The sequence below is a fragment of the Otolemur garnettii genome, unplaced genomic scaffold (genome assembly GCF_000181295.1).
Source record: "Otolemur garnettii isolate 467f Iridium unplaced genomic scaffold, OtoGar3 scaffold00024, whole genome shotgun sequence".
Classification (NCBI taxonomy): Eukaryota; Metazoa; Chordata; class Mammalia; order Primates; family Galagidae; genus Otolemur; species Otolemur garnettii.
The window spans coordinates 3,749,348-3,762,111 of NW_003852419.1; the positions used below are offsets into that span (position 1 = coordinate 3,749,348).

The 12,764-nt window shown below is 37.4% G+C and overlaps 1 protein-coding gene across 1 annotated transcript in view; it reads right to left on the reverse strand.

The window, feature by feature from the left end:
* The window catches only part of SRBD1 (S1 RNA binding domain 1), a 248,375-nt gene that overhangs the window by 3,891 nt on the left and 231,720 nt on the right, over positions 1-12,764 (reverse strand). Inside the window, exon 20 of the mRNA XM_023512062.1 lies at positions 287-471. Within this exon, the coding sequence (XP_023367830.1) occupies positions 287-471 (185 nt within the window). The remainder of the gene's footprint in view (positions 1-286; positions 472-12,764) is intronic.

Here is a 12,764-nt window from a genome sequence, read left to right on the forward strand (position 1 = left end):
AAAAAAAAAAAAAAAATCATGAAAAACGTGTACCTTCATGCATATTAGTAGTACACGTGTAATGCATGGTAGTCTGCTATAATGGCAAATACACGTGTATAGGAGTCTGGAGACCACTGGCTTCTAGCTTTGGCTCTGCATGTCAACCAACTATAATTTAAGGAAGAACACTCTATGTATAAAATGGGAGAACAGCATTTGTTTTGATAGGATTTTTGTGAGGATTAAAGGAAATAATACTAGCTATGCAAATACAAGCTGCTATAATTCAAGTTCAATTGTTTACCTGTTCGAAAGTCGAAGCTTTCAGGCTGGCTGAGACCATCTATGACCACCTGTAAGGTGTGTACTGTTGTTTTTAATTTTTCTGCAGTTTTCTCTATTCCTTCCTTTTTAAGGAATGAACTTATTTTTTGTTGCATTTCAGGTTTTCCAGTCTCACACAGTGTCCCTCCAAAGAATGGTAAAAACCTGCAGTAGGGGGAAAAAGCCCAACTCTTATCAGTAATATTACTTCTTTCTTACATAAGTCATCCTTAAAATTCATTCATCTCAGATCCATACATCAATCAGTCAGTCTACTGAAAATCTACTATATGTCCCATGCTATAATAAACAGATGATCTGTCTTTGGGGAAAAAAGTAGAGAAATGAGGAGGTTGTAGACTTAGGTTCCTGTGCTACTTTTCAAATGGGGCACCTGCCTAGAGTCACAACCAAAAACATTTCACAAAGTAATGTTCATTATAGTTTAAGGTCATATCTATTTGCTAAATAAGGTCATCTATATTTACCTCATTTCCTAAAATTTCAGTTAGGAAAACTTATTTGAATTTAAATTAGCTAATAGGCAAACAATTATTTGATGATACCAAAATTGCCATTTTTTTCTTTTTAAAAGAGATAGGGTCTTGTTCTGCTGTCCAGGCTACAGTGCAGTGGCCTGGTCATAGGTCACTGCAGCCTTGAACTCCTGGGCTCAAGCAATCCTCCCACCTCAGTCTCCCAAGTAATTGGGACTACAGTCACAAGCCACCTTGTCCAGCTAATTTTTATTTATTTTTTGGTAGAAATTGGGTATCATTATATTGCCTAGGCTAGTCTCAAACTCTTGGCCTCAAGCTATCCTCCTATGTTGTTCTCCAAAGTAGCTGGGACTATAAGTCTGTGCCATCATACCCGAACAAATTTAAAATATTTTTATAGAGATGGGGGTCTCAACCTGTGTTGTCCAGGCTGATCTCAAACTCCTGGCCTCACGCAGTGTTAGCCTCCCAAAGCACTGCATTACTACAGGCATGAACTACCATGCCCAACCCTAACTTTCAACAAATGAATTACTCTATTCATGTGCTATATCACTGTTTTTTACTTCTGGGTGGCCATAATAGGAGTGTTACCTGTATAGCATACTATCAGCCTGATGACTGAAATTCCATCAACAGTCAAGCCTCACATAAACTAAATTACATCAAGTATACTGAATATTCAAAGTCAACAGAAAAAATATGAGGGAGGCTATCAAAAAGAAAAACTTTCTTCTAAAATGAAATACTTTAATTATATAATCTAAAGATTATCTTTATTCACTTTATATATTATATAGCTGCAATATTTGCAAAGTAAAAATATCTGCTTCCTTTTGCCATGTGTTTACCATTTCCTTTGCTTGCACAGCTACCTCCCAGTTACTTAGATTTTGAGTTCACTAATGAGTAGATAAGCAAAAGCAATTAGAAAGTTAAGATGCATTTCCCTTCAACAATTTCATGTGAATACTGGGCTGTAGCTTAGTTTCTTGACATTCCTTGGCTGAGTATTTTTCTACACCATTAAGTTCCATTTCCTATGATTAATGGTACTTTAAAAATGTCAACACGGTAATCAGACAGATAGTGATACTAATGCCCTCAAATCCTTTCCTCTAAGGATATCTCTGGAATACAAGAAAGGAAAAAGAAACTGTTGGAGGGTTGTCTATAATCAGAATTGGGATGTATCCCATTTGGCAGGTTATCTGGGATTTCAACATTTTCTGCATTGTTGTGTTCAACCAGTAAAGTCCTCTTCAGTGATACTCTGATACTGATAATCTGACAAACTGGAGGAGAAAGCTCTCCCATCGCTTAATGAGCTATAGTATGTCTTTGGGTTAAAATGTGCAACACTCTTACACTACTATAGCCATATTTTTGGTCCAAAACAGACAGATTTCCTAGCATCTAACTAATTCTCTCAATACTATATTCTGCTTAATGTTCTAATAAAAGACCAATGAGTTAGTGCTGAGTCTCCCTCTTTGGAAATGAGCCTCCATCCAAACTGGTGACTAGTGAGAGATATACACTGTGAGTCTGTATTTGTGGCTTCCCCAGCACAGTGGAGACAGGTGGCATCTGTTAGTGCTGATGGATGGGCAGTAGCACACAAGGGCCCTGGTGACAGGGAACAGCTGCTGGAGCTCTGATTGACAGGGCAGATGACACATGACAACCTCTGCCCACAGCCAACTTCCTTACACAACTTTTCTAAATAATTCATACCCTGCTGAGCAGGCTTCCCTGGTATTCACCCTCTTGGTTTTATTGGTCTGCAACTGGCTACTTAGCAGAACATCTTTCAAATCCTCAAGATTCTGGCTAATAACCATCTGTTAAAATGCCAAAAAGTGCATTCATGGGCTGTAAATCTAAAACCGTGAATAGCATTTTATAATTAATAAAAGTAAATGGCAGAAACTTCTCAAAGAACTGTCTAAGTCTTGGCTTCAATAACGAAACAGTGGTTCAGCAGGTCACTTGGAGTCTTAAGGGTGTGGGAGGGGAGGGGGGAAGAGAAAGACATTATCTCCTACCAAAGTCACTTCCATATAAAGAATTCTGCTCATAGTAGTTGTAAATGTAAAAACATCAGTCCATTTAACTTAGGTGCATATTTCATATATCATTTTCATTCCCACACACATAAGCCTGAGAGTATTAGTAACAAGTCAATAAAAAAGCACCAAGTCCTACTCAAAGCTAATGCTTCATATTGATCAACCCTATTTTTAAATGACTACAGGACAAAGTCAAGGGCTTTTTTATTTTAAAAACTTTCTAAAGTTAACAACAAGGTCACAAAGAAAGAAAGAGCTAACAAAGGAAGAGGGACTGTAAAATGAACTTGGAACAGCATTTGGATTGACCTGTCCCTTGCTGAATTTCAACTACATATGATAGAAAGCAATGTTTTATGCCTCAGTACCCATTCAGTAAACACATGTTCCCTAAATACCCTAAGAGAAATTTATTCTACATATTATAAAATTTCAGTTTAGAATTAAGTGTGGTAAGTAATACTCAATACCAAGAATTTTCTATCATATCTGTGTTATGAAGCTTAGAACACAGAAGGTAAGTGAGCATTTACTGATAAATACATGTCAGACATTATACTAGACAGATACTCTCATTTAATCATGGCAACAATCCTAATACGTAGGTATATTATCCGGAAAAGGAAAACTGAAGTTCTAGGAGGTTAAATAACTTACTCAAAGCCATGCAGCTATTCTCACTAACTGCAGTTTCGTGCTGCACACAATGTATGTGTCTGTATGTGAGTGAAGGTATGTAAAAATTAAAGTGCTATATTTGGTTAGGATAGAAAACACAATACTTTCAGTAATGTTTTACCAATACAATTTAATGGCAGATTACTTTTAAACATTAAATGGTTACCACTGAATAAATTCCACAAAGAAACATACACATACTTTAAAAAAAAACAATTCCTTCAAAAGTCAATGAGTTATTCAAGTCATACTCTCATTTTCTCCACTGTCTCTGGAAGGCTTTTTCAGTTTGCTAAGTACTGCTGTTTCAGCTGCTGTTTTTATTTAATATGTAATTTCATCCATCTTATTTAAAGTAAGAAAGTAGCATAAATGCAACAAATAAGCACATCATGTTCTTTTAGTACACATCTGTACAAAGTTAAAATATAGACCTTGTAGTTGAGATGCTGCTTATTTTTCAAACAAAATGCTATATAATCTAAAATAACTGATATTTCAACAGAAACTTATTAGAAATGCAGAGGTTTTTCCCTCTAAGAATAAGTCTCTCTGTAAGAGACTTGCAGAGACTTTTCTCAAGATTCATGAGACCTCAGACATAGCCATTCAGTTTTATGTAATCATTTCCAGCATGGAAATTTAGGAGCTGAGGACTCGGTTCATTACATTTTAGCAATATGATACCCTACAGAAGAACCACTGTGATGCAACACAATCACTTTAAAAACAACTTAATATTAGCATGTGCTTTGTGGGCAAAACATATATGATTTATAGCTCCACCAAGCACCATGCTTTAAGGGCAAATGACTTCTAGCTGTCTACGCACTCTCAACCCTTTTAAGAGACTTGTTTTTATCCATTAGTTTTAAAGTAATTACACCAATAAGCAACATTTTAGAAATGAATATAGTTTCACATAGAACAGGCCATAATTTATAATTCAGGCAGATATTCAATGACTTTAAAAATAGTTTATATTTAACTCTATATGAAAACTCTGGCCTTGAAAACTGTAAACAGTGGAACACAAATGAAAGTTCAATAATAATTTCTTACTCTAAAAAAGAGATACAGTATGTATTTTCAAATCTATAGCTCTTAATATTAAAGACTGAATATAATTTCATGGGTGGCAGAGGAGGAAAACCTGCTGCTCCCTTTACATTATCTGCAGAGGAGCTGAATTTACACAGGTGAGCCTACAACAGCTGCTGTTCCAGCAAAACAAAGGGACAGCAGTGTCACTTTAATCGTCATCAGGTAGTATCTTTTCAAACTTCTAATCTTCTTGTTAAACTAAGACACTGAACTGGGCCAGAAGAGTTACAAATCTTAGTTGGTATAAAATCTACAAGTAATTGTAAATTCCAGTAGAGTGCCTTTACATAAGAGGCGCATACAACTACCTAGTCTACTACTTCAGAAGCTAGTAGACACACACTGAGAGTGAGATTTAAATAGCTTTCCTTAGCAAATAATCAACCAAAGAAAGTTAGGGCAAATAGTTCTCAACTACAACTTAAAGATGACTCACGTTTTTCTTTTCTTGAGACAGAGCCTCAAGCTGTTGCCCTGGCTTCACAGCTCATAGCAACCTCCAACTCCTGGGCTCAAGCAATTCTCTTGCCTCCGCCTCCCAAGTAGCTGGGACTATAGGCGCCTACCACAACACCCGGCTATTTTTTGGTTGCAGCCATCATTGTTGTTTGGTGGGCCCAGGCTGGATTTGAACCCACCAGCTCAGGTGTGTGTGGCTGGCGCCTTAGCTGCTTGAGCCATAGGCACCAAGCCAGATGACTCACTTTTAAAATTAACACACTACAGATAAACATTTAAAAAATGTAAACCTTTCACAGCAAGAGTAATGAGATTCTTCTAAAGGCTCTTACAGACTCCAACCTCAAAATATAGTTTTAAATTGTATGCAGGTATCCAGGCAGGGGTGGGCCATTTTTAATGCTATTGCTTAGTATCATTTGAAGTGCCTTTAGAACATCTCCTACATCTTTAAGTAGCAGAAATAATCAATAGGAACTAAAAAAAAGAAAGATTTCCTATCACAGATTGAGGAAAGTAGTTTGTCTTCCAAAACACTTGGTTTATAACCATCAGACTGTTGCCTGCTTCTAACTTCTGAAGAACTTCCTAAATGTTTCCTTCTTTTTCTTTCTTTCTTTTTTTTTTCTGAGACAGAGTCTCACTATGTGGCCCTCGATACAGTGCCATGGCATCACAACAAGTGATGCCCTGGGTACAGTGCTGTGGCTTCACAGCTCACAGCAACCTCAAACTCTTGGGCTTAAGCGATTCTCTTGCCTCAGCCTCCCAAGCAGCTGGGACTATAGGCAGCCATCACAACACCTGGCCTTTTTTTTTTTTTTCCTTGTAGTAGTCATTGTTGTTTGACAGGCCTGGGCTGGGTTTGAACCCGCCAGCTCCACTGTATGTGGCTGGCGCCCTGGCCACTGAGCTACAGGCGCCAAGTCAATGTTTCCTTCTTTTTCAAAGATCCATTACACATGCGTGGAAACCTGATATTCACTGCATGTTGCTCTCATTGTATATAGAAGAATATATCCTTAGAAAGCTGTTTTATTCTAACATTTATATTCTTTAGTAATTTAATACAGGAAATTAACTTCATAAAAAAAAAGTACCAGTTAAAATGTCTTTATATAGAGATTTCCTAAACGGTTAAGATTTAGGATTTTTTTAAAGGAATAGACAGTTGAAGACAGTGCTTATTTAGGTATATCAAAGCATGTAAGATTAGTGAAATAATAGCAGATAAGTAAGTAGCACTGATTTTTTCATGTAGTTTTTCCTATTTTGGAACCACTTGCTTTTTATTATATACTTTGTAATTATCACATAATATAAACAGCAAATGTGTTTAACACACACACACATCCAAATAAGTATGAATATATAAAAACAGAAAGGTATCATATATTGAAGCATTATAATTATTGCTCTAAAGATGTCTAAACTGTTTTAGGAATTATCTTAGAACTAAATTTTCAAGTGACCTAAAATACCAGTTTTCTTACATTAAAAAAAGAAAATAAACCTCTATGCACCCAAAAAGAGAATCAGGAGAAAAAGCATCAACAACCCAGTATTACCCAGTTTGATCATTCTCTTTCCAGTGAGTCTACTTGTTTTACCACCTCAAATGATAAAGATTTGCTAAAATAAAGGCTCTTCAAAGAAAAGAGTGTTTCCTTTGAAGAAACCTGACAAATGCTGAAGCTAATTAAAATTTGTTTACAGAATTATACTTAGCTTTACTCAATAAACATTTACTGCGGAGGAAGACTATGAAAGATGATAATGGAGCCTTTGCCTTGAATGAGATTATAGTCTAATTTTAAGCAATGACAGTATAATTGAAATAGTCTTCCATTTATATCTGCTCTTTTAGAAACAGGATATTATATACAGATAAATAGATACTTTCAAAGTGCCTAGTAAAGATGATTTGATTTAGTTCTCTTAAAAATTTATTGTAGATTTGGATTTGCAGTTAAGGGAACCAAACATCAAATAAACCGACTTGCCCAAAATCACACAATTAAGACCACAAGTTTGCAGTAGCTGAGTAAAGTTATAATAGTTCCCATTTTCATTAGCACTTCCACCCCTTTACTTTGGGGGATTTTCAATGCAGACAGATTTAGATCTCTGATAAAATTTGGCACCTAGGACCACTGCCTTGGAGCAATTTATTATTACTTTTTAAACCAAAACAAAGAAAAAACTTTAGCTCTTTTTGAATTACTGAATAAAAGTTGCACAAAATTAAGTTAGAGGTTCAAAGGCTGCGGACTCTCCATAGCTCCAAACATTGTGTTTAGAATTAATATAATTTAATTTACTGCCTGTAAAGCTATAATGTAGATTAGTGCCTGCGAATATCTAAAAGAGGTGGGCAAATACAAAAGTAGCATTGAAAAACGTACAGGTTTATGAAGGAAGAGCTGTAACTAAACAACTTTGGCATCACTACAGTGCTCTATATTAGAGGTAAAGGCCTCTCTTCCTTAAGAAGTAGGAATAATTTATTTCTTTGAATGCTGTCCTGTCAAGGCATCTTTCTTTCAAAAAGTTGAAAATGCTGATTTTAACATCTGCCACTTTAGCAAATCTCTGGTTGTCCTCTTAATGAACAGAAACATTGTTATTCCATTTAAAGACTCTGCAACTGAGGTCAAAGTAACTTGCTTACATCTAGAACCAGAAGGTACGCTAAGGTTAAAATCCATAGCTAGACTGAGAGCAGGAAGGGGAGGGAGGAGATAACAGGGACTAAATCAATATCCTACTGAGTTCAGGCTCCAGACAGTGGTCTAAACTTGACAAACAGAAGAAAAGGAGAAGGGCAGGCAAATACTTGGGAGACAGAAGAGACTGTACGAAACAAGCACAACCTCTTGGCTGGCTAACAACTGTCTCACATTCCACCTCTACTGAGTACTGATAAATTGCTCTAGATACGCAGAAGAGAAACCAGCATTTTCTCCAGTCCCAAGACCCAACACTCCTATTCACTGACAGTGTTAAATGCCCAAATCACATTTATATCATGTGGCGAAACAACAAATGTTTTTCTTGTAACTCCCCATCTCTCTTTCTTTTTATGGCTCATTTTCACAGCCTCTCCAGAATTACAATGAAAATAAAATCATTAATAATTATAGTAACACTACCTTACTCTGCCAGAAGCTATGTATTTAAAATATATTATCTCATGTAATTCTATGAAAAGGTACCATTATTATTCCCATTTACCAGACAAGAAAACTGAGTTACAGGGAAATTAAGTAAAATTTCTAGGTCAAGTAGTCCTTATTTGAACCTGGATAGTCTGATACTGCATTGCCTTCAGATTGAACAAGAGGAAAGTTATGTACAGTCTCAGATTCTTGAACTTCCTAAGTCCCTCTACCAGCTTCACCAGACCCATCATGTGTGCTGTGTTTCGGAACATTCCATTAGATATATCAATCAATTTCTATTATAGGAACTCCATAGTCTGATAATGTAATTCTCAAGCAGATGAATTCTCTTTCATCATTTTTCTCATTTGTGAGGGCACTTTTGAAATATGATGAAATATGACTGTTACTTCCTGGAAACTATGGTAAGATGTTAACTACTAACAAGAAAAAAACCAAGCCAAGTGTGGTACTACATGCCTAGAGGCCCAGCTACTTGGGGGGCTGAGACAAGTAAACTGCTTGAATCCAGCAGTTTGAGTCCAGCGTAGGCTTTAAAAAAAAAAAAGAAGGGGGGAAAAAACCAAACCAAAACAAAACAAAAACAAAAATTGCTTTTAGTAATCCATCCATTTAACATTTTTATTCTTAGGTTTGGCTTTTCTTTTATGATACTGTGCCTCTTTATGAAAAGGCAATTGAATCTTGTCTATTGTACCATTAGAAATTAATGTAGGATAACTAATTGATACACATTCTAAGTTACCACTTACCAAAAGCAAGAAACAATTCTGCCTTACTCTTCATGTTCAAATGCTACCAAGGCAAGTCTAAAAAAATCTGAGCTCTTTCAAATTTGGAAATAATCTCTTAGGTCTGTTTACCTAATTGTCATTTATTGAGTAGCATTTGCAGTTGGATTTCTTTTCAGGCAAGTTTCCCACAAAGAAACATGATTTTCTCATTGCAGGAGTTAGCTGGCTTGCCAATGTAGAACAAAGCAATGGTAAATTTTAGATGTGGGGAGGAGTACTAGACATATTCAGTAGGCTAAGGGACTCAACCCTCAGAAGAATTATAAATGACAAGTCACAGGTCTTCTCTTTGCTCACAGCTGAAACTAGGAATATCAAATTTATGAATGACATGGCCCTCCTGTCGCTCTTCTTCAAAACAAAAACACAATTTAAACCCCTGCATTACACCAGCTTATTAGCTAGAAGATGTCTTTGCTGAGCAGCAAACTAAGGTTTCAGAGAAGGTGATAAAACCTCTGAAGGCAATGCTCAAACAGGAGTTCACAGAGATGGTAAATCCTTGAAAAGGAATGGAAAAGAGAGACTGAGCTATGCCCACTCACTAAAGGTCTTCAGTATTAGCCATTCTTCACTATCTGGCTTGACTTATTTTAGTTCCATGGTAGGGAGCAAAGCAGAACCTCCAAAGAGCCTCAATCTACTTCCATTACTTTTAGCCCCGGGGCATAAGTTAGGATCTATTTATCTCAGGGTATCCTTGTGCATCTGTTGGGTTAATTATACTTTCAATCTTTAAAAGTTTTAAAACATGGGGGGAGGAGCAAGATGCCAGCCAATTAACAGCTTCCTTGCAACTGGGCACAGTGAGTCTGGGAAGACAAGACTCCAGACATCTCTGGCTGGTGGGATCTGCCCATAAACATCCCTTTGAGGACACAGGGAGTCAGCGGGAGACTTCTGGACCCCAGGAGGAGGACAAAAGCAGTGGAAAACTGGCAAGTGGTTGCTTTGTTCTTTGGGTCTAATCTGCCATCATTTGTTAGTACAGCAGCAGTGAGACTGCAAACTGGAAAAGTCTTACCTGTGAGCTGTTTCATTGTTTTTGGACTTGGGACTCAGTTGAACTACCTTGGGAGAACTTGGGCAAGAGTGCAGAGGACTTTAAGCGTTGTCTAGGGCCCCAGACTGAGTGCTGAGCCAGAAAGTGCTAATAGCGTTAGGCAGTGGGCCACAGGGAGCCACTGTGGGAGAAGTGCCCCAGGGCAAGCTCCGCCCTCAGGGTTGCAGAGCAAGGATCTGGCGGGGATAATCTAGTGACTGAATAGTCTAAAGCAGTGACTGAGACGCCTTACAGCCTTAGCCCTCAGGGGCATAGAGTGAGACTGGTTTTGGCACACTGAATAAGTGGATAGCCACTTCAGGACTGATCCCTGCGACAAGTGCTTTCCTGAGAAAGCTTCTGCTTAACCAAGGTTAACAGTTTAAAGTGCCTTTTAAGTGGGCCGAGGACAGATTTAGGCTTTCCACCATACAGGGTTTGAAAAAACAGGAGAGGCTTCCAGTCTCCATCTTGAACAGGCATATCGATTAGGCATTGTGATTAACAGCTCATACCCCAGAAGATCACCTGTTGTCCAGACAATATTCAGCAAGATATATACACACACACACACACACACACATATATATGCTGGGTTTTTTTTATGTTGTTTCATTTTTTAATTTCAACATTTTTCCTATAGATTTTTCTTTTCTTTTGTTTTTCTTTCTTTTCTTTCCTCATTTTTCTAGTTTAAATAATTTCCCACTGTTGCCTTTTTCAACAATTAGAACTTCATTTTTGCTAGTGTTTCTACTCATATTATTTGGTTTTTTCCCCTAATTTTATCCTGTGAAGTTTTGTGTCTGCTTGTTTTGGTTTGATTTATAGCATTTGAGTCTTTCCTCTCTACTTAGTGGAGGTGGGATGCTGTGTCTGAACAGGCTACTAAAAGGCTGCTGACCTCAAGGGAACCACCAAACCCAGCACCCCCAGAGGTTGGGGGTTTTCAAGATTGGGTCAAAGTACTCTATTGTACACCTATATTGCTCTGTCTTCCTTTTCTGTGTACCTCTCTTCTTTTTGTCAATATTCTCTTTTACTCACTCCCTCTCCTTTCTCCTTTTTCTTTTCTTTTCCTTTTTTCTTTCTTACTTTTTTCCCTTCTTGCTCTTCAACCTTCTCATCCTTCTGGTCCTGTATCAAAAGGACTTATCGAAACCCTAGTCCAGAGGCATGGCAACTTAAAGAGCAAAAGGAAGTGAAAGGAACATTAGGGAAATGAAATAGATAAAAGAACACACTCATTAGGAAGAATCAGCAGAAAAATCCTGGCAACATGAAAAACCAGTCCAGAGCAACCCCCACAAGGGACTGTGAGGTAGCTACTGCAGAGGATTCCACCTATAAAGAAATGATAGAAATGACAGAAAGGGAATTTAGAATGCATATGAACAATGAAGGAAATGATGGAAACAAGGAAGGAAATTGCTGATAAAGTGGAAAATAACCAAAAGGAAATCCAAAACCAGAATCAAATAAGAGATGAATGATATGAAGAATACAGAAAGGATTTAGTAGAGCGTAAGGAACTGAAGCAGTCAATCAGGGAACTTAAAGATGTAATAGAAAGATTCAATAACAGATCACACCATGCAGAAAAAAGAATATCAAAGGTAGAGGACAAAGCTCTTGAGATATCTCAGATAGTTAAAGAGGCAAAAGAGACAGAAAACAAAACGTTCACCAACAGAATTATGGGACTTTTTGAAGTGTTCAAACATACAAGTTATAGGTATCTTGTACCTATAACAAGGTACCCTTTCCCATTATTGCCTTTTTCAACAATTAGAACTTCATTTTTGCTAGTGTTATAGGAAGGTACCTATAACAAGGTACCTTCCCAAGAAGGGGAAGAAGAATGCCCCAGGGGAATGGAAGCCATTCTAGAGAATATTATAAATGAAAATTTCCCAAATATCACCAAAGATTCTGAGACACTTCTTTCAGAGGAATATCGGACCCAGGTCACCTCAACCCTTAACAGAGCTTCTCCAAGACACATTGTGATGAACCTATCCAAAGTCAAAACAAACAAAAAAAAAGACGTTACAAGCTGCTATGATTAATTGTCAATTGACTTACAAGGGCAAATCCATCAGGGTGATCGCAAAAGTCTCTAATATAACTTTTCAAGCAAAAAGACAATGGTCATCTACCTTTAATCTACTTAAACAGAACAATTTACAGCCCAGAATTCTATATCCTGCTAAGCTAAGCTTTAAAATTGACAGAGAAATCAAATCACTTACTGATATACAAACATTAAGGAAATTTGCCACAACAAGACTGGCTCCACAGGAAATACTTCAACCTGTTCTACACACTGACCATCACAGTGGATCAGTAGCAAAGTAAGAACTTAGCAATTAAAGGACAGAACCTAACTTCCACACTAATGCAAATGATAAAACTAAGCAATGGACTCTCACAAAATAAGATGAATAGAACTCCACCACACTTATCTATTATCTCAATAAATGTTAAAGGCTTGAATTCTCCACTGAAGAGGGATGGATTGGCTGATTGGATTAAAAAACACAAGCCGGCTCGGCACCTATAGCTCAACCGGCTAAGGCGCCAGCCATGTACACCTAAGGTGGCGGGTTCGAATCCCCAGCCCGGAC